Raw genomic sequence first — 22,110 nt, forward strand, 5'->3', positions numbered from 1 at the left:
TATTCCTTGATAAAACAGCCTGGTTTTGAGGCTGGCGAAAATTCACGTTTGCTGAAGTGACTGGGTGTTTTGGGAGATTTTTTTTTTCTGCCCAGCAAAGTAGCTGCTGCCTTTGAGGGCATCTGTGACCCAGTGGGTGTGCCTGGAAACTCAGCCCTGCAAGGGAACAGAATTCATCCAAGCACGGACAGTGACCGTGAGGCAAGGGAACTCCTTACCTCTTCAGCAGCGCTAAAAAATCGGGTTCTGAAATAAATTTTTTTCAGAAAAATTGGGCATCAGTGCCGGGGCTCGGCGTCCTGAGGGGTCCTCCCTCACGGCGCCGCCTGAGGGGCGGGGCCGGGGGCGGGGCCGAGCGCGCGCCGCGCGGGGCGGGGCGGGCAGCGGGAAGATGGCGGCGGCGGGCGGAGGGTGGCCCGCGGTGTGCGAGAAGTTCCGCGCCGCCCGCACACTCTCGACCGTGGAGTCCCTCAAGGACCCCGAGACGGAGCCGTACCGCTCCAAGTACAGCGCCCGGGCGCTGCTGCAAGAGGTGAAGCAGCTGCTGAGCGCCGCCGAGGAGGGCGGCGAGGCGGTGCTGGCCGTGCGGCGGGCCGTTCTGGAGTACGAGCTGGGCGTCAACCACACGGACACCGAGGAGCTGTCGGCCGGCGACGAGCACCTGCAGCGCTGCACGCAGCTCCTGGAGCCGCACCGCCTTTCCCCGGACTGCGTGTCCCTCTACATCCAGGCCCAGGTGGGCTGGGCAGGCCGCAGGGGCTGCTCGTGGGCGGGGGGCTCCGGCGGAGCGGGGCCTGGTGTCGGCGGGCTGGGCCGGACGCACTCTACCAGGAGATCCAGGGCTGCTGGTGCTGCTCCTTAGCCTTAATAACCACGGCAGGCCTGGTGTTCAGTTCCTGCTGGAAGGAATTGTTCGCCGGTGGTGGTTGTTGGAGGGATGCTTGTCTGATTTGAGCCTGCTGCTGATGCCTCCGGGCGTGCAGAGCATCTAAGATATGTTCTCATTGAAAGTGGGTGTTGGTAGATCAGTGTGCTCTTCTGGGCAGACCGAGGCAAAACTTGTAAGAATTGTGCGAGAATAAATTAGAAAAACACCTCACCACGTCCAGAATTTATTTGTGATACATTAACTCCTTGGTTGTCACAGTGATGTTGGGAGATGCTTTTATTGATGCATTATCCTGAAGCGATAAATTGCCTGTTATATTTTAAGCTATTACATTTTGTACCAGATGGATAAATACAGTTTTGTTGGTGTTTGATGTAATAAGATTTTCTCTTTATTCTGAAGAAGGGAATGATCAAAATTAGTTCTTGCTACATGAAGATTCACAGAAGGGCCTTAACTTGATCACTCTGTCATGGTAGCTGGTGGTTAGGCATCTGACTCTAGACAGTGAAATTGTCTTCTAGTACATGAAATAGAGCAGTTATTTAGATATCTGTGTCAAAACTGGTTGCCCTAATTAGAGAAGGCTCTACAGAATCTCCTCATCAAACTGTCAAGGAATTGTGGCTGACATGGAAAGGTGGAAATGAAATGATGAATTGTCTTACACTGGTTAAATTAGCTGAGTTGTCTGGGACAGTGAGGTTACATCTGCTCCTTGTCCTTGGGTGGGTTTGGGTACACTGCTACAAGTGTCACCCTTGGGGAGGTGAGGATATTGCTCCAGCTGAAGTAAATGACATCTTCCCACACCTTCCTGGAGAGACTGGGCTCTTGTGGCTCAGAACCAGGGATGCTGGTGTGCTGGAAGGCAGCTTTTCTCTCTGTTAGCCCGAGGTCTGCACGGACTTCACTGCTTTGGGGCCTTCAGGATGCAGTTTGTTGTGCCTGAGGGGTGCTGTGGTCCAGCAGTGCTGGCTCTGCTCTCACCTGGCTCTGTCCTGAGGAGTGGAGCTGAGCCCAGGCTGGGGAATGAACCCTCAGCCCTCGGTGCCAAGGGCTGGAGCAGCCTTGAGTACTTAATTTAAACAGTTCTGGTTTAAAAGCAGTGACTGCCATCAGTGGCAGTCCTTCTCCACCCTCTGGGATGCCTGCAGTGTGTGCCATGGCATGACTGCTGTTTTGTAGGAAGAAGCATTCCTTTCTCCTGCTGGGCCTCTCTCTTTAGCCCCACTTGTGATTTCTGAGCTTCTGCATAAGATGGTGTTTCCCAGGCTCTGTCTGATGGAATCTGGCCTTTGGCAAAGTGTTCCAGTTCATAAACAACATGTGATGTGCTTTCTTATAAAAACAGGAATGGAATTGAAAGGGGCACAGGGCTGGCATACACAGCCTAATTAGCTACACAGTCTAATTATTTTGAAGGTTTTGGGGGGTTTTTTTAGCCCTCTTGAGTTTTGTAACAGCATGCCTAGGGTTTGAATTAGCACATCAGACATAGATCATTATTAACACCATCTTATTAATAAAATTAGAGGTACTTTTTGTCGATGTTGGGTTCACAGATGCAGTTGCTTTAATTTAAATTTGAAGGCAGTAATCTATAACTTTTGGACCTCAGAGGTGTTTTAAATTCCTTTCCACTTTAAAATATACAAGCATTCATCCCTAGCATATTTTTTCTTGTTAATTTTTTTCTGTGGAGTCATGTTAACAAACTTCTGATTTCTTGTGAAAACCCTCTCCCTGAAATGTGAAGTGTATGGGCACAATTTCTGCTTTTTATATTAGAACACACACATATATATATAAGGAAAAAGACTGATCAATTGTCTGGGAAAAAAATGTGTAATTCAAATGGAATGTGACTATTTTCTCTTTTCCCTTTACTTTTAGAACAATCTCGGGATCCTGTGGTCTCAAAGGGATGAAATTGAAACTGCACAAACTTACTTGGAATCTGCAGAAGCCTTGTATAATCAATACATGAAAGAGGTACTGTGTTCATGTCGTGGCAGCTCTTACTTTCACCTGCCACTTGCAGGTTAAGTAGTCTTTGAAATAAACAGGCAGTGGAATTTTGAGTTTTTGTGCTTTCTGCTGGCTGCTGTGATACTTTTGGCAAGTGATACAAGTTGTACTGCAGTATAGGACGAGGCAAACTAGAGCATTACTTGCTAATTTCAAAATAGAAAAAATTTTATTCAAAAATAATGGTCCCTTTTGAAAGCTCTTTAATAATCCAAAGTTGATGCCTGGTAGAATTTGGATTTTAATGAGGGCTATCATTAAGTGTTATCTTGGAAGTGCAATAAAAATATCCATTGCTTTCAGTGGGAAAAGGAAGCAAAGCTAATATTTGCATGGTTTGCTCTGACTGTGCAGTGTTTTACAGGGGCAAGTAGTTTAGTTCCATATCCAAGAGGACAGTCTCACAGACAGCTAACCCTCTCATGCATATTAAACAACCTTTGGAGCTCTGCATTCTGCTGTGGATCCTACAAAGACTCCCTTGTGCTATTTTTAAGCTCTTTGCAAAGCTGTTCCTACACTGAGTTGCCTCAGGGACAGTTCTGGAGTGAGCTAAAAGCATTTGTGGCCTTCAAGAAGCAGTAGCTGTGTCTCAGCACAGCTGAATAGGTTGGACAGACCTTATTTTCATGAAATCACAGGTTCAGTTCAGCTTTTACCATGAAATTGGTTTAGAGTAGTGTTGATTATACTTGTGGAGATTTTAAGAATTTTTAAAGTTGGTTGGTTACTGCCCTCTTTCCACCTTTGCAGCCACAGTGATGGGAGAGGTAAGGGATCTAGAAGAAAGCCCCACTTGTACTGAAAAGCTTGTCAGCTTATTTCCTGCCCTGAGGATCAGCTGGGCTAACCAGAGATGCTGCATCTCTCTAATTAACTCCTGATGTTCAACTTTGGTATTTATACCCAGCCCCAGCTATCACATGACTTCCAAAAGCATCTGGCATTTGCTCCAGTTATTATGAAATTAAACTGGTGTCATGGTATAGTGGATTAAAGTGCTGCACATTTGCACTGTAGACTTCTCTGAAACTTGAAATTTTTGTTAGTAGTGGTTACTGAATATTTCTTCTTTTTGGTTAATGTATGAATGAGTGTGGTGGGGTTTAGTGTTGGTTGATTGTTAGTGTATTTTTTTCTTGTTGTGAGGTAGGATTAGGAGAAAGGTAAAGTAGGTTTAAAAGGGTATAAAGAAAAAATTATTAACATGATCCTTAGAAGGCTGATCAATCACTTTATTACTCTATACTTACTAAGAAAACCCATCACCCTCACTCACAACACAGGTGGGCCCAACTGGTCCTTGAATCCAAACCCACCCCCAGTGGCCATTCAAGGAACCTCCCTTTGGTCAGTCCCTAACACTTTCCACATGTGCACAACAGCAGGGGCAGCAAGTGGGGATAAGAATTGTTTCTCATTCTTTTCTCTGATCTTCTCACAGCCCTCCCCAGGACAGTGCCTGGGAAAGTTGTGCCTTGCTCTCTGTGGCCAGAGCTGCTGCCACACTCTTCTCCTTATAACATTTTTTCCTTACTGACAATGTAAAGAACCAAACCTAAAATTTAATTAATTTACTATGAACTAAAAAAAAAATCCATATTCTTTTATTTGCAACATTTATTTTTTCACAAAATCATATACAACTCTAATAACTGAAAACCTTGCATCACTTTTGTAAATATTTCCTATACAAACCAAAGCATTAGGGTTATTCATACCTGATGATCACTTTTCCCCCACCATTATTTAGCACTTACAGTCCCAGGCATTATGCAGTCAAACACAGCTATGCTTTAAGTCTTCTTTCTTTTAGAAGAAACCACAGATTTATACAATGATGTCAACGTTTGTCTTTCACAGATTATAAAAATGTGGAGGTAGTTTTTTGTGGCATTCTCCATTTCTAGGCTATCAGGAAGCCTTCCTCTCAGGGAGTCTTTGGTGATGATGGAGACATTTTCCTGAGCTGATGGATTTAGTTGTTTACTGCCTGGGTCCAGTTAACTCACAAATTGGATAGGGTGGTTCCTCCCCCTAAAGCAAAACCAAGGCAAAGAGCTTGGGCTAATGAAATTCACTTAAAAGGAGAGGTTGCAGAGCTCTTTCTGAGGATAAGTAAAGGCATAAGGCTTGGTGTCAGAGATAGATCTGTAGATATACAGGAAGGAGGCAAGAATTTTGCTTTCTGTGTCATTTCAGTTCTTTTCTCTGCAGGAATAGCTCTAGTCTGGCCAGAATATACTCCAGATCTTGTTAGAATGTTTGTATCAAAAGAAAACAAGAGGAAGAGTTAAAAATTCACCTCATAAAAACTAATGAGGTGTAAACAAAGACCTACAGATTAAAAGATCATATGCTAAAATCTGCATACCTCTGGTAGGTGAAACATGCTTTAGTTTATTTGCCACTATGTGTTTCAGGTACATTTGCTCATTTTTTAAGATGAGTAAAACACTTCTATTAAAAGCAAGTAAATGATTCTGTTCAGGGATTTTTAATGAGAAGCAGTACAAACTTAGTAGGTGTTCTTCTCTGTAAAGTGAGTGTGTTCTCTGCCCTTGTTCCTGTTCCTACCTAAGTCTGCATTAATCCATGAAAAGTATTTATTGAAATTGATTTTTTTTTATTGCCTTACTTTCTCTTTGCTAAGAAAGAAATGGGGTTAGGAGAGGGCTAGACAAGCTGCAGACTAACCTGGACTTTGTTGCTGGCAGGCAAGCTGAGCACCCTCCAGGATGCAGTGTGTAGTGGGAGATGGTTTCATTTGATGTGTTTTAGAACTGGCACCTGAAGTTATTCCCACTTGCAAAGGAAATGGGATAAGCCCAGACTAATAAAGCTCTGCCGTAAGCAGTGTCCATCTCTTGGAACTGCCTGGGAGCTCTCTGGTAACATTATTGACAATTGTCTTGAGGCAGATGTGGACACAAGGTGCCAAAAGGTGTGTAGTTGTCTCTGTAAGGGTCTGACAGAACTTTTTTGAAGAACAAAAAAGTGCTTCTAATGATGGGAACTACCACTATTAATTAATACTTGTATGTAGGTTATGCCTGATAGGAACATTTAGCAGCTTCATCCTCCAAAGACATTGTTTTTTTGTTTGTCTGGGTAAATGTTCTTGCCAGCTTCTTGTGGATTCTGGGAGTCCCTGGATTCTTCCCTGAGAAGAATCTTCCCAGCAGCTCTGCTGAGCTCTCAGCACTTGGTGTTCTCTGCAGTGCTTCCTGCAGGAAGTTTTCTTGCTGCTCATCAGTGCAGCTGGGCAAACAGAGATTTCACACTTGAAGGCTTAGTGTTAAATGGATGCCTCAAAGCCAGAATGTTATTGCACAAAATAAAGAAGCCCAGTAGAGTCCTGTCCACTCCAGGCTGAGTATCTCTGGCACAGGCAGCATGGATTGCTTTAAAGTGCATAAGCAGAGGCTCCTGCAAGCTGTGAGCCTTGTCATTCTGTGTGGAACTGTGACTTTCATCCTCTCAATCTCCTGAGTGTTGTGGAATTGCTCTGGAGAAGTGGCACTGAGATGGGTTATGCAAAGCTCTGTTGAATTTGGGATTGGCAGCTGGTCAATGATGTGTAGCCAGGAGAGGGAGCCCTGTGCCACAGAGTAAGAAATGCAGTTTGCTGAATGTGTCATGTACCCTTGCAGGATGGAAATCCTCCTCTGGATCCCAGTGAACATTTCATGGCAGAAGAAGAAAAACTCACAGACCAAGAAAGATCCAAAAGGTGGGTGTCAAGCAGCATGCTTATATTATTATTACTTTTTTTTTTAAATTATGAGTTACAGGGATGTGCCCCCCTGTTGAGGAGTGACAAAACTCTCCTTTGTCCCCTCAGAAAGGAAATGAGCCCAGAAGTTTCTCTCCTCAATTAGATGAAAAGACACCTCATAGGACCTGGGGGACCTCAAACTGAAGGATAGCCAGTTGGGCAGGAGCCAAAAAGTCCCAATTAACTAAAAAGAGTACAAAGAAACCAATCGATTTTGTGGGGTGTTTTACCAGCAGCAAAGACCTCCTGCACCTGGCTGGGTTTTTCTCTGTTTGTTATTTTGCCTTTTATTAAACCTTCTTGTTTCCAACTCAGCAGAAGCCATCCTGCTGATTTTTATGCCTCCAAGGGTAGCTGAGCTATCTTGGGTGTGAAACAGACCTCTGAGAGCTTGTTAGACCTAGCTCAAGGAGGCTCCTATAACAATGAGTAAGTATTTAGGGAGGAAAAAAAGGGAAAAAAAAGCATCTGAAGAGGCTGTTGTTGTTTTTGCAGATTTGAGAAAGCCTACACACATACTCTGTATTACCTGGCACAAGTGTACCAGCACCTGGACATGATTGAGAAGGCAGCTCAGTACTGCCACACCACTCTGAAACGGCAGCTCGAGTACTGTGGCTACTACCCCGTGGAGTGGGCACGCAATGCTGCCACCCTGTCCCAGTACTACCTCTCCAAGGTAACCCATCCAGCTTCCCTGCTGGGATTGTAACCCTTCCAACAGCTCCTTGAGACAGAGCTCCAAGATGAAAACATGTGCCTGTAAAACCACAAGTTGTCTTCTGACACGAAGCATCCATCAGGTTTTTTCTGAAGAGGACATGGTGGCTTTCCTGTGGGTTTGTGATGGCAGTGGGGAAGGTGAACAGGGCTGTAAACATGAGAAAAGCTCTGTAGTTAATGAAATATTAGCAGTGATGCGATGCCATGTTCATAAGTAAACTTTGGGGTTATAATAATTGAATTTTAAATTTCTTGTTATGTTGTTCTCTTATAATGAAGTTTGAAAACAAAAAGCATCTCATGGGGGCCAAGAAATAGCTTTTTGTTTACAATAATTATTGTCCTTTGTGCCTTAGCATGTGCTAAGTGAATATGTGAGTTGGTAGTTGTTTGCCACGTGTTGACTCTAAACAATCTACTGTTAGGAAGTGCTTCAGCTTTATTTCAGAATTTCTGTATTCCAGGCTATTCAGATGCTCTTTTCTGATGCTTAAAAAGATTCCTGCCCTACCTAAGCCAGTTAATGCTAATTTCTATAGTAACTCCTAATTTGCATATCTTTTTAATGCATTGATAGGAGCAGTTATTTAACAGTGCACTGCCAAATGTGGGTAAGGGACTCTAGATCTGACTCAGGGTGTTGAGCTGTGTGTCAGGCTGTTCCCACCAGTGTTTGCCCCAAGGCATCACTGCCTTCACCTCAGGGCAGCCACAACAGTCAGAGGTTCAGTGTGCATTGCCAGTATTAAAGGAAAGTCTTGGTGTTGTGGCTGTGGTACAGAAAAACCAATTAGAAAATATTGTATTCACTAATAGGTGTGGGAAAATTGTGTTTTCTTGCAGTGCCTGGGAAATATGCTCCAGAGCCTCTCAGTTCTGTCATTTCTCTTGTGGTCATGTAGGCTCACTGTCTGAGGTGAGGGGTTTGGCCAAGTGGCAGCAGTGCTTGAGCTGCTCCCAGCCCTGCTAAATGCTGCTCTGTTTCTCTCAGGAATGCTTTATGGAGGCTCGACACTGCCTAGCAGCAGCCAGTGTCATCTTCAGCCAAGCTGGACAGGTGCCATCTGCTGAAGACTGTAAGTTTATAAAAAAGTTTTGAATAAAATTATTGTGAATTAAGCATCACTGTGTGTTAATGTTTAAAACTGAAGTTTAACAACATGTACAAAACTTACCCCAGTGTTAATTTCCTAAAATATTTTTCAATAGAGTTGAATGTTTCTGAAAAGTGACTGCTCCTACAGCTCAGGACTGACTGTGTGTAGACCCTCTGAGAAAAAGTGCTTGTTTCTCTTTTTTTAGGCAATAATTTAGCAGTCCAGTGTGAAGAGCAGGAGAAGAAACCTTTAGAGATCTGACCCTAGTTTTAAGGACCTGTGGTTCCGTGGTAGTGTCATGCTCTGGTTTAGGCTTTGCTTATCTACAGCACTTTTTATGTCTGTCTTGGGCAAGTGCAGGCTTCCAGTTGGTAGAGCTTTAATTCATGGAGAGGGAGCAAGTGTGAGCCAATTGAGTTCTGTCTTGATTTCTTCCTGCACCACAGAGGAGTAGTGATAATCCTGTTTGTTTTGGTGACTATTTGCTTATCCTGCCTTCCCTACCTTTGCATGGCACAGAGCTGGGCTGTGGACTTGCAGAAAGTTCTGATTTACAGAAAGACCAGGACACAACACGTTAATTGGAATATAAAATTAATTATTAATAATTATATTAATTATTAATTATTAATAAATGGGCCTTTTCTTAGATTAGCAGCAATTCTTAATTCCTTAATTCCTTTTGCTCTAATGAAAGATAATGAGTGCAGTGGGTCTGAGTGTGAAGTTTTTATTTGAAGTGCTGCTGTCCTGTAGGAATGTCCTCTCATTGTTCAGCTAACTCACTGCCTTCTGCAAAGAGACTGGGAAATGAGTTTTTGTTGAAATCTGTTTGGTTTATGAAAATGTTTTCTTGAGACATCAGCAGTGCTGCTGTCTGTGATAGTGGGGAGACTTTGGGGAGAAAAATACAGAAGTTGTAGAGCTAATAAATGTTATGTTTGTACCAGGTAGTTTAACCAAAGACAGTTTCCCCTATTTTGTTCCCTTTTTTGGTAGCAAGTCTGGGTTCCATTGCAATGCAAATGCCCTTACCATCCTCAGAAACAATTACTGGGCAGACAGTTGAAGCTCAGAAAATGAATTATCCTGATTTCTTTCTCTTACTACAAAAAGACCTGGACACCTTTTCCAGTAAAACACCTTGAAGATGAAATGACATTTTAAAAATACATTATGATCTATTTATTTTCAGAATTCATACATGACAAATCCTTGTTAATCTATATGGGTTTCTACCAGAAATGACAGTTTACAGAATTATTACATAAACTGACATGGAGAACATGTCTTTGTGTAACCATGAGGAAAACTAAATACAAGTAAATTCTTTTCAGGGAATATTTGAGGGTCTTGCTGGACTTCTCTTAAAGTTTTTATGTGTTTATATCCATTCAGCAGATGAAACAGAGCCAGACCAGCAGGACCTTCCAGAGAGGAAAGCTGAAATTGCAAGGTGTTGGATCAAGTATTGCCTGAATCTTCTGCAAAGTGCTCGAAAATTGCTTGAGGTAACAGAAGATTGTTCTGTAGCTGTCACTGTCTAACAGCAAACTAAGTCTGCTTTGATGTTTGCAAGAGGAGTCAGTTTGCAGTTGGGAACAAGGAATAAGCAATTGCCCAGTGAGCAAAACAACAAATGCTTGCAGTGTAACAAGTGTTTCATGGTATGCTTTGACTTAAAGGCAGCACTTTAGAGTAAGCACAGATAGGGGACCAGCCCTGTAGAGTGATCAGTGCATTGCTTTTATTATTAATTTAATTTTATTTAATTATTATTATTGAATGATTTGATTTTGTGCAACTTCACAACATTTCCTCCTCTCTGCTGCATTTTCTTCCTGCTTGATTTGACAGATTCCTTCTTATTTAACTGCTAGTAAGAACGTTGTCTTAATATGCAACAGTCTTGTGCTGATGTTCTCATTCATCCAAGCATTTGATTAATTCAGATTTGATTCAGTTGACTTAATTTAAGTATTTCTTCAGATGTTTAAACCAGCATTTGCTGAAATGCTTTGTGAAGCAGAGCCCTTGGGTTTAACATTTGTTCCTTTGGCTGTTTTGTCACACAGGGTAGGGAGACTGAACCACCTTAATTTTATGGCTTTTCAGAATTGATAATGTAATTCACATGATTCTTTTGTTAATATAAGGCCTCATGTATCAAGGATTTCCCTTTTGTCTTGTTGCTCACTAGTTTACATTTCAAAGGTGACTCAAAATGATTCAGTCTCTCTTTATAAGGCAGATTTGTTTTAATTAGCATGCTTTCTCATTTCAGGATAACATAGGAGAGCTGGATCCAGACAGGCAATTGGAACTTAAAGCCCAGAGGAAGAAAGAAGAGGATGAAAAGGAGAAGGGCAGGAAAAAAGCTGTCCTTTTTGGGACAAGTGATATAAGTGACTCTGTCCTAGCCATGGAGGAGAAAGTGAGCAGCGTCTATCCTTTAGATTTTCAAGAAGCCAGAGAAGTCTTCCTGGTCGGTCAGAACTATGTTCAGGAGGCAAAAGAGTTCTTTCAGGTCGATGGTTATGTTACTGACCACATTGAAATAGTTCAGGATCACAGTGCTCTGTTTAAGGTGCTTGCTTTCTTTGAAGAAGACTATGAGAGGCGCTGCAAAATGCACAAGCGTAGGATAGACATGCTGGAGCCCATCTACACAGACCTGAACCCCCAGTACTACCTGCTGGTCCGCAGGCAGCTGCAGTGTGAGCTAGCTGACACCTACTATGAGATGATGGATTTAAAGGTGGCTATTGGGAACAGGCTAGAGAAGCTAGATTCACACACAGTTAAAAAGATTAATTCTCTGGCTCAGTTTGCAATCAAGTATTATGAGCTCTTCTTGGATTCTTTGAGGAACCCTGATAAGGTGTTTCCTGAAAAACTCGAGGAAGATGTTCTTCGCCCTGCCATGGTGGCTAAATTTCACATTGCACGACTGTATGGTAAGCTTATTACTTCAGATAGCAAAAAGCAACTGGAAAACATGCAGACATCATTGGAATATTACACATTTCTGGTAGACTATTGTGAGAAGTATCCAGATGCTGTCCCTGCCATTGAAACTGAACTAGAACTCAGTAAGGAGATGGTGAATCTTCTTCCAGCAAGCATGGAGAGGCTAAGAGCAAAGGTGTCTTCATTTGTATAAATGCTTGCCTCAGCGGCAGTGGGCACTCTCAGAGCAGTTACTTGTCCAGGCCAGTGCTGTGGCACAGCTTCCCTGCTGATTGATAGAAGTCAGGTGTCTGCAGGGACATCCACCCAGAGCCTGCACTAGTGTAACCTTGTGAACACCTCAGAGCTCTCCTGGTCCCCAGCTCACCCACACTAATGGTATCAACTCTAAATGTAAAGTATAAGTCCAGCTAATGCTCTGTACTGTGTGTCCTATATGTAAATATAAACCTTTTCTCCCCCACAGCTTTTTCTTTGGTGTATGATTCAGTTTTTAAGTGTAGTGCTGTATGAAAATAGTTTCTTTTAAGAGAATCTTCTTCTCTAAGAATTCTTTTTCTTATAAACCTGAGGCACGTTCTTCCAACTAGGATGCATTTTATCTCTTCTAATGTTTGTTCCCAGAAAACTTTATCAATGTGAAAGGAACTTGTTTTCAGTATTTATTTTGTATGTTGCTTGTTGTTCTTTTGCCTTGTTAATCAAAACCCAGTTGATATAGGCTCAATAAATCGACTAGCTTGGCTAAATGTTTCTTCAGAGTCCTTGGAATTCTGTTCCCTGTGTCTTACTAAGACACAATGTACATGTTAACTTTGCCAAAAGAAGTAGTTGTGATTGTGTTTCCATATGAGTGTCTTTGGTAAAAACATGTGAGCAATTGTATTGCAAGAAGCCAGAGCAAGAAAGCAGCCAACTTCCTTTGTGGTGGGAGACAATCCTCTGCTCCTAACCCACCATGGAGTGCTCCAGTGCTCCAGACATTTGCCTGATACAGCCTGATGCCATGGGAGGCTTCTCTTTGCAGGGGCTGTACTGGGAGCTCTCAGAGATGAAATACAGGCAGAGCAAGAGGTGATGGCCAGAGCCTCCAGGGGACATGGGGCAGGGGAAGGGACAGGCTGACTTTGTGCAGTAGGGTGTTGGCATCTTATCCCAGGGCTTCCACGCTGTTGTCTCCTTATCACAAAAGTTCCTCACCACCCTGGTGTTTCTCGTGGGCAGCTCCTCAGAGCACTGACTCTTCCTTCCTCACCCAGCAGCCCCCTGACCCCAGTGCCCTTCCCGGCCACCCCACTCTTTTATAGAACTCTTGGTAAAGTCAGGCCTGTTCCAAATCTTGGATAACTGGCCCAGCTGCAACTCCTCAGGGGTCAGATTACTTTCTACACCAGCTTTATTTCCTTACATTCCATCCCCCTGCAGCAGTTCACCAGCAGTGCTGTCACTGACCTGGTGACAGGGTGGGAACATGTTCACAGCACCAGAGGGCACTCAAGGAGAATGGTCAGAACAGCTGGAATCTTCTGGAAGTTGAAGGGGAGGAAGCATCACATCTGCTTAAAGGGTGTGAGGGGAAAGCTGGTACATCTGAATGGTAAAAATCGCTTCTGCAGGCTGGGCTGCTAACCACAAACAAATAGGCCAACAGAAAATGGGTGCTGGAAATGAGCAGTAGCAAAACTCAAAGCTAGATCAGCTACTTGTGTGCCTGTAGAGTCAGGGAGAGCGTGAGTGCACGTGCCTGTGTGTGTTTTTTCTGTTTTACTAAATAGTTGTCTAGTCAGCCTCCAGGAGTTTCATTTTTGCAGGCAGATCTTTAATTCAGATTTTCCTGTGGCCTGAAAGTAAGACAGCCCTAGTTTCTCAGTGAAACATTTCTCAGCAGGCTCTATTGCGCATTGTTTTTGTCTGATTTCAGTTAAAGCCAGTGTGCACTTTTACCACAAACCAAAAGATTAAAATTTTTTCTACTAACTTTTAGTTTCTTATTCAAGTAGAAGGCAGCAGTACATGTTTGGAGTAGTTGTTTGGGATTTTTTCCTTCTATACTTTTGCCTTTGAGCAAATTTTGTAGAGCATCATCATTAGTTTTCTTGTCATTTGGAGGAGGGTAGTTTGTGGGCTATCCTAGCGTTAAAAAAAAAAAATTTCCCCCTCAAATACTGGTCTGAAGTGTGAAAAATGACCTGCAGGTGACTGCAAAGCTGAATGAAGTGCAAGGTGATGTACCCCTTTTAATAATTTGATGTATCCATTTAAACCATCATCAGAGAAACATCCTGAATCCACCAAAACCACAGTGAGAGCTCAGCAGGCAGGTAGGAGTAGGGCCAGAGGTAAGAAGGCCTGATAGAAGAAAGATCAGCACAATCAGTGTGATTGGCACTGTGGCTTGGAGAGCTCTCTCCTCTGAAGATACCCAGAACATTTTGGCTTTCCAGCTTTAAAATAAAATCTATTTCATATAAATGCATATGAAGTTACAGAAAGCAATTATGCCACTTCATCTCCTAGACTAAATGTTCAAAGCTTCTGCCAGCTAATTCTATTTTATTTCTGGAGACTGCATCATGCCAGAAGCTCAGCACAAAGTACTATGCTGTGCTTCTTTTGAGGCATATCTTTTTGAGAAGGCCCTTGGAGTAATTCCTGTTTGTTCAATGATTTGAGACAATGAACTTATGTAAGGTTCTGTATTTAGTTAAAAAAAAAAAAGGAGGTGGGGAGCTTGTTGGATTAGGCAGCAAAGCTCCCTTCAGGAATGTTGAGTTTTAGCTGTAAAGTATGTGTGAGGTCAGGCATTTATTTCAAAGATTAATTGAAGATTAGGTTCCTGTGAACTCTGTTTAACCTGCATTTCTATTCCTTTCTGTACAGCAAAAACATCTCACAACTGAGAGATGAAACCTCTTTTTTGTTGTTCTACTTGTTTTTTCTCCTTAGCCAGCATAAAGCAGCCAGACTTACAAGAAGTCCAAGTTTCTGCAGAATTCCTGTCAAGTGTGAGATCAGAGCCATAACCTCAGTGTATTTCTTCAAATAGCATGCAGCACTCATGAGAAGTGATTTGGTTTGATCAAAACCAGTTTGGGTTTAATTGAAGTGCTTAATTCTTATGTTGGCTAGAGATGTGGTAGGTGTCATAAAATGGAGTGATGGGCATGGTTGTTGTGAAAAAACCAGTCACTTGTTTTTGGAATTTTAAAAGTTGAATAGTAATAAAATGGTTATAAAAATAGGAATATAATTAGAGTAATAATAATTTGGACAATTTGGATTAGAACAACATGAGACAATAAAAACAAAGAGTTACAGACAGTCCAGGTACCTTTTCTGGGCAAAACAAGCCCGAAAAAGGCCCCACGTTAACAGAGGATTAACCCTTGTGTGAATATGCAACAGCCTGTTGGATATTCACACACCTCTTCCATGGTGCATCAATTCCATTCAAACACAGGATTCTGTCTGGGCAGGGTCAGCTTCTTCCTCTGAATCCTGACAGTGTCCTCAGGGCTGAGTGAGGTGGGAAGAATTGATAAAATGGAGCAATAAATTCTCTTTGAAAGATTTGGGTGTTTTGTGGCTGCTATCTGGTGTGAGTCCTTTCTTTAAAAAATATCTTACATAGCATAGTTTCTATTTTAACATTATGTTATAACCTAAAACTATATTTAACACACTACTTAAGAAAACTAATACAGCATAACTTTCTAACACAACACAGATAATATTCATTTGAACATTTGCAAAAAGCCAATCAGTAAAAACCACATTTTTCACAGGAGGTTTGGTCCTGCCCCAGCCCAGGCTCGGTGTGGATGGTTTCCTGCTCTGTGAGCACATCAGATGTGGCAGTGTGATGGTGCTTCCTCCTCCAGAAATACTCTGGGGCCTGGTCAGCCTTGACAGCAGGCAATGAGAAACACCAGTGGTCTTGTGGCTTTACCCATCTCACTTTTGTTTGGGCTTTCCTTTTCACTCAGCACGGAGGGAGCAGAGATGACCTTTGCTTGTGTGTTTCTACACAAAGACTGGGATAGTTGGTGTTCCCTGGATGTTTTCTGTGGAGCTGTTCATTGGAGGATGCCCAGATGTGCTCCTGCAAAGGAGGATGTAACTAGTCTGGCAGCTCATGAGGCAAACCCTTGTGCAGTCTCAAAATTACAGAACTAAAGACTGTTCCGAGAAAGCCAAGGGCACAAAGCTGTGGTGAGGAGCATTTGTCAACTTTCTTTCCTCTCTTCTATTGCAACATCTGTGGCTATTTTAGACCTGGCTACAAATGATTAATTTTTAGTTTGAAAAGTGCTTTTACACACTTTCCTGGGAACTCTGTCCAAAGTGCCTCCTTGAGCCGTTTCATTTTGCAGTTTGGTGGTTTCTAACCCCTCCTTGTCATGGGTAGGTGCAAAACCAGTGGTTTCCTGATGAGAACTATTTGCCTGGCTGCCTTTTTTTCCAAAACCATTGTTTGGCTGTGCCTTTGCAGCTGAAGAGCCAGGCAGACTGTTGGGATATCAAACACAGCACCTTTGGAAAATGTGCTTCCATTCAGAAGAGAAACTGTCTGTGACACTGGCTGTTTGTTTGGGGAGAAGCTGCTGATAAAGTGGTCCCTTAACTCCAAAGGTTTTAATAATTTGGGTGTTTCTAGCAATGTTTTAAGTATCTAGTGCTTGAATTTTTGGCATCTGGCGTGCACAAAGTACAGCAAAGTCTTTTTACATGCTCATTGTTGCTGTGAAAGAGATTTGCTAGCTGGCACTGGGCCAGGATACAAGGATTTCTCTGAGTTTTTAAATGCAATTTTCTGCAGAAACAAAGAGGAATTGGATGAGTGATCAGTGAAAGACTGGGATAGGCAAGTGATGAGTGAGCTGGTGCTAGTCTGTGAATACTGTAAGAGGAGTACAAAGCGCTTGTGTCAGAGTTATTCTGAGATCTGTGGGTGAAATGCATTAAAAAAAAAAAAAAAAGGAATGAGCTAGATGATTTTCTGCATACTTAAGTGTCTTGGAATGGAGCAAGAGCAAAAAGTTCCCAGGCAGGGTCTCAAACCACTCTGAGCCATTTCTGGATTGCCAGTGGGTTCAGGTAACACCAGAGGATTTTCACAGCAGCCTGTGAGAGAATGCAGTCAGGTGGGCCCAGAGCCTCCTCCCACCTGAATTCCAGGACTTTTTAAATACCAGAGGTGCTGATGAATCATTAGAAGGGATTTCTAATGTAGACAAGGAGACAGAAATTGAGATAGACATATTCTGCTTCTCTCTGCAAAGGCACAAGGTATTGCAAGTGCAAGGCTCTTGAGACTCTCACCTCCCTGGCCAGCCTGTCCTGGAATTTTCTTTGCTGGAAATGTTGCATGAGGTGAGTCTTGCCCCAGGCTTCAGCTCTCCCCTGCAACTGACCCCTGAGTCCTTGAAGTAAGAAAAGACAAAAAAAAAAGATCTTTTTTCCTAGGTAATGCAAATGATGTTTTCAAAAGGGATGTGCTCATCACGAAAGGGGGCAGAGCAGCTTTGTCAGCAGTGCAGTTTCTGAACCTGAGGAGCAGCAGTTTGGAGCCTGTTGCTTGGTGCTGCAGCAGCATCCACCCAGAGAGCAGGAGCAGATCCTTCCAAAAGACCTGGGAGGCCTGGGGAGTGCCAGTCCTGCTGGGAGAGGCTCCTGTGGCAGAGCTGATTTTCCTGCTTTTCCTCATTTTTCTCTTCTGTCACATTTCAAAATGAAAGGATGCTTCTACTAAATCAAATGTGCTTAAAGCTAGCTAAGAGATGCCTAGCTCCTTTGGCTGATAGGAAAAAAATACTGTTCTCTTTTAATGTAAACAAAAATTCACCTCTTTCCCCAACGATTCAGTGAAGATCACAAAGCTCCAACTCCAGGCTGGTTAACTGGAGCCCAAACACCAACTCTGCTGCACTTTACACACAGGATGGGAGCAGCAGCTCTGGTTCATGGGGAGAGCTCCACACTGCTTCCAGCTCCTCTTCATCTTCCCAAATTTACTGATGTCCTTTCTCCCCACACGTGGTGTGAAGTCTGTCTGTGTCACCAGTGGTGCTTGCACACAGAAATAAGTTTGCACTTGGGCAGGCAGTGGAGGCAAGGTGAGCTGCTTGGGAAATATGGGCAAGAGCCCAGGGCTGACAAAAAACATCTAAAAGCTGTGAGAAGCTCACTTGTGTGAGGCTGTCCTGGGCTGGAGAAACCATCTGATGGAAAAACAGCAGTGTCTAATTCCTGGGTGGCTGAGCTTGAACCAGCAACATGCAGCAACACCAACTGGGTCAGAGTGAAAACACATTCCCTGAGAAGCAGTGCAGGAGCAGGGCACCAGGCTTTGCTTTGAAAACAACTTTGTGCCACCATCCTTCTCTCCCTTTTTAACTCCTTCTGGGTTTAGGGGCATTTCCCCAACTCCTGTGCTCCACTCTGCAGGTCCTGCTTGCACTGTGGGGCTGCTGCTGCTCTGGATGGAGTTTTAAAGGACAGTCAGCTGCTGGAATTGCCTCCCTAATCAGTAACCAGAGCTTGGCTGCTGTGTCATGCCTTAACAAGCTGCTGCTTTTAAACTGTAGTCCTGAAATGGCCAGCCAAAGCCTTCTGCTGCACTGTGCTCCAGCAGATGGGAGCAGAAAGCATCAGCAGTCCCAGCAGCAAGGAAAGCTGCTTTTCCCACCTGAAGGACAGGCCTGTTGTGTGGCTGACTTTTCTGGGAGAGAGGGGAGATTGTTGATGGGGAATGGTCCTTGGCAGCTGTGCTCAATTTGGATGCAGCTGTGGCTTTCCAGCAAAGATCTCCCCCGGCACTTGTTGATCTTCACCATGGGAAGAAAGGAGGAGTTGTTCTTCTGCGAGATCTAGATCACAGAAAAAATCCAAATCAGGCAGTGAGCGCCTGATTTCTCCCTGATAAATTTCTTCAGGGCTTTCTTACAAGATCCAAATCTTATCTGCAGGGCCCAGGCCCTGGTGCTGCCCTCAGAGGAGAGAGGGTGGCACGAGAGGCCAAGGGATGCCTTGTGCTGCCTGGGCTGTGACGCTCTGGGTGCAGGTGCTGAGCTCTGATGTGACCCAGGTTAAGAATTAATTTTTCCTCAGGGCTGGATTTAGAAATCTCCCCAGCTAGACACAAATCTCTCTCTCTGGGTTGCCAGCTTTGTTATTTTGAAGAGAAGAGGCTTTGGCTTTCAGTCCCCAAAGTTGGTTGGTTGAACATGAGCTGATGGCAAAAGGTATCCTTAAATTTAGCTGGACTGCCTGCCTGGAGGGGAGCTCACTTCTGAAAGGCATCAAAGATGATTTTGGGCATTTAACAGGGCAGCTCATGGGTACTCCCTGAGATGGACCAATGTGCCCAGGGCCTGTTGGATATCCATGAATCTCATCCCACTTCAGCAGTGAGTGTCAGGGAAGAAAACTGTTCTGCCTTTCCAAAAGGCAAGACAGGCAAAGCAAATGCTCCATGTGTTGGACCCAGCTGCCATGCAGACACTCTCCCTTGGGCTCTATCCCCTGGTTTGGTTTTTTTTCTGTTGCCGTCATTCTCTCTTCACTCTTGTTTCCAGCTCTGCTTGTAACACTTGTAGCCTTTTCTGTACTGGCTGCTCCCCAGAGCAGTGACCTGTAAAAAATATGTATTTCTACTGTCTCAGTAGAGCAAATAAAGAGCTGAGCATCACAGGTGCTTCAGGACCCCCCCAGCTGCTCCAGCTGGCTTTGCTGCTCCATGGGATGAATGTTTGAGGGGTGCAGGAGTCAGCTTGGATTCCCATGGAAGCCAGGGCTGAGCTCCTGTCAGCTAAGGCAGGGGAAAACCTGACCCTGAGAGCAGAGCTACCCCACAGCAGTTAGGGTTTATCTGATTCCTGAGCAGGTGTCAATCAGAAACTTCTTTATCTGACCCTGCCTGGACAGATAGTGCCCTGCCTTTGAGCCTCCCTGATAAGCACTGGGCCTGGGGGTGCCCCTGCACCCATGGGAGTCCATCTGTCCATCTGCCAGGAACACAGGCTGCAAAGCAAACCTGGGCTGCCTGCTGAGGAAAAGCAGCAGTGGCCTGACCCTGCTGTGCCAGACTGCTCCTCTGGACCAGTCTGCTCCCTCAGCATTTGCCTGGGCTGGGGCAGAGCAGGGGGTCATGACCAAAGAATTGGTTGAAACATCCCCTGATGCCCCTCTGGGCTCCTGCTGGGATTTCCTTTTGCCCCACATTCTGCCCTGGTCAGCAGAGTAGTTGTCCTTGTGCCCTCCTGCAGGGTGGTCCCCACTTAGTGATGTTATAAATTAGGGATTCCTCCTGAGCCAGCTGGGAGATACAGCAGCCCTGAAAGTTACTGCTAAGGAGCAGTTCCACACTTTAGAGTTTATTGTAGTTTAAGGCTACTCCCAGATTTTTCAGGCAGATTTTTCCCCTGGCTGTCTGCTCAGGGGTCTGGGGGCACAGTGTCAAGGCTGCCTTCTCCCCTCTCCCCAAATTAATGCCTTACAAAAATGCAAAGCAAGAGCTCTGCAGGTTAAGAAATCTGCTTTGCATGTGATTTGAAAATAGTGGCAGCACTTCAGTGCAGGAGCTGTAAGTAAGGCTCCAGGAGCAAACTGTGCTCTCAAATACCTGCTCCTCATTGATTTGCTTCTTTTTGTAGGCCTGTTCTGTTGGGATATTTAATCTTTCAGTTTGCATAGACAGGATCTAGGCAGGAAGAACATTATCCTATGAATCTTTCTCACAGTTTATAGAAGGCAAATTTGAGGGAGCTGACCTTGGTAAGGTGACTGAGCTCTCCTCTGTGGATTTAAAATACAGGACTTAAAATCCTGTTTCTCTTGAACTCTGATAGTCATGCCATGGCACGTTTCAAGGTTAGTGTTCCAATCTAGTTTAGCTCCTGTGCTGTTCTCTGTTTAAAAAAAGAAAGTTTGTTAACTTCCAGCAGTTTGTGGCCTCTAGCCCAAGATGAGATTTTTTTAAAATTAGAGCTGATCATTTTCATTCTATGTCTTGAGTGGTTTAGAGACAGTGCTCCTTGGGCATCCCACGGCACTCCACAGAGGGCATGCTTTACTTTGAACTCCTGCACATCCCAGACTGTTTCAGATCCAGGTCTCCAATCCCTTCCCTGTTTGTAGGAAGGTGGAAAACTCTTTACTTGCCAAGCACAGTGGGGTGTGGGCACCAGCAGAATGCAGCAGGGCAGGAGATGGGCACGGGCTGCAGGCTTCAGGGCCCTGTTACTCAGATGAACGTGAGACAGGGGTGAAACATTTGCTTTGGGCTTCCCACAGCTACCAATGGTAAAGAGATCTCATTTCCTGAGGCGTGCTGCAGACACAGAAACAAATAACAAAACTGTGTGGCAAAACTGCCAGTGCTACAGCTGATGGTACAAGGCAGATAACTCGAGATCTCCCTCCAGATACAGGGAATTTGCAGCTCCCCATGACCGTGCCCACTGCTGGGCATCGCTCTGGCTGCATCCCATGGGGCTTCCACGGTGGAAACTGCCCTGGGCTGCTGGGAAGGGCAAAAATAGCCAGTGGAGTTTTGCTTTCTCACCCGGGGGTTGTTGTGCACAGAGGAGAGGTGTGAACAGGTCAGCGTGTACCCGTGATCAGCGGAAAGTGAGAGGAGTGGTTTCCTCATCACCTCATCATCTCCCTCTCTTGCTTGCTCAGCTTCCTATTGATGCTGAGCACTGCCAGAAAAGAAAAGAAAAGAAAAGAAAAGAAAAGAAAAGAAAAAAAGAAAGAAAAGAAAAGAAAAGAAAGAAAAGAAAGAAAAGAAAAGAAAAGAAAGAAAAGAAAAGAAAGAAAAGAAAAGAAAGAAAAGAAAAAAAGAAAAAGAAAAGAAAGAAAAGAAAAGAAAAGAAAGAGAAAAGAAAGAAAAGAAAGAAAAAAAAAAAAAAGAGAAAAGAAAGCTGATGCTAAAAATACAAAGTAGAAATGATAGTGGTAATATAAACTGCTGCACATGAGTCCTTCTGCACCTGCTTGGTTTGAGTCTCCTATTTTTCCTGTGCCAGAGAAAAACCCCATGTGCAGAGGCTCACAAAGCTGAACATGCAACTCAATCCCTCAGTCCTGGGGTAAATCCCAGCCTGGAGAGGGGAGGGAGCTGCTGGAGTCTGTTCTGCTGCTTTGTGGGGTTTTGGTGGAACTCCATGCCCTGGGGAAAGTCAGTGCTGAGCCCAGATCCCCACTGGGGGCCTCTGTGGACTTTCCACCACATAAAAATAGATTTACCACAGACAGCTTGCACTATCAGCCCCGGGGCTGCCAAGGCTGTGCAGCACGTCAGGCCCACACGTCAGTGCCCCAGTTAATCCAGCAGCACTCTGTAAGAGGGAGAAAAACCTCCACTGCTTTGACAACCTCGTTGTTCATAATTTCTTCTGAAGGGAACTCCAGCCTGCTTTAATCACAGCCAAAAGGCAAGCAAAAGGTATGAGCCAGCTGAGAGGGAGCTTCTATTTTTCTGTCTGTGTAAGAGCTTTCATGGCTTTTCAGATGTGTACCTTGTGGAGCCACATGTGATCCAAACCCTTTGCCACATTCCCTGGGGCATTTGCACCGCACAGTGATGATCTGGCCAAGCAAATTGCCTGTGCTCTTCC

At 44.2% G+C, this 22,110-nt stretch overlaps 1 protein-coding gene across 2 annotated transcripts; it reads left to right on the forward strand.

Annotated features, from left to right (window-relative positions):
• Positions 1-372: 372 nt before the first annotated feature.
• On the forward strand, positions 373-12,242 carry KIFBP (kinesin family binding protein). Of its 2 annotated transcripts, none has more exons than XM_030241305.2 (7): positions 373-736; positions 2,786-2,884; positions 6,574-6,653; positions 7,194-7,377; positions 8,413-8,497; positions 9,917-10,029; positions 10,803-12,242. In XM_030241305.2, exons 1-7 carry the CDS (start codon positions 392-394, stop codon positions 11,679-11,681), a joined length of 1,785 nt encoding a protein of 594 aa, XP_030097165.1. In that variant the 5' UTR covers positions 373-391; the 3' UTR covers positions 11,682-12,242. The 2 variants fall into 2 exon arrangements, with proteins under 2 accessions (XP_030097165.1, XP_050832367.1); XM_050976410.1 differs by having other exon boundaries at positions 9,920-10,029.
• Positions 12,243-22,110: the final 9,868 nt, after the last annotated feature.

The sequence above is a fragment of the Serinus canaria genome, chromosome 6 (genome assembly GCF_022539315.1).
Source record: "Serinus canaria isolate serCan28SL12 chromosome 6, serCan2020, whole genome shotgun sequence".
Classification (NCBI taxonomy): Eukaryota; Metazoa; Chordata; class Aves; order Passeriformes; family Fringillidae; genus Serinus; species Serinus canaria.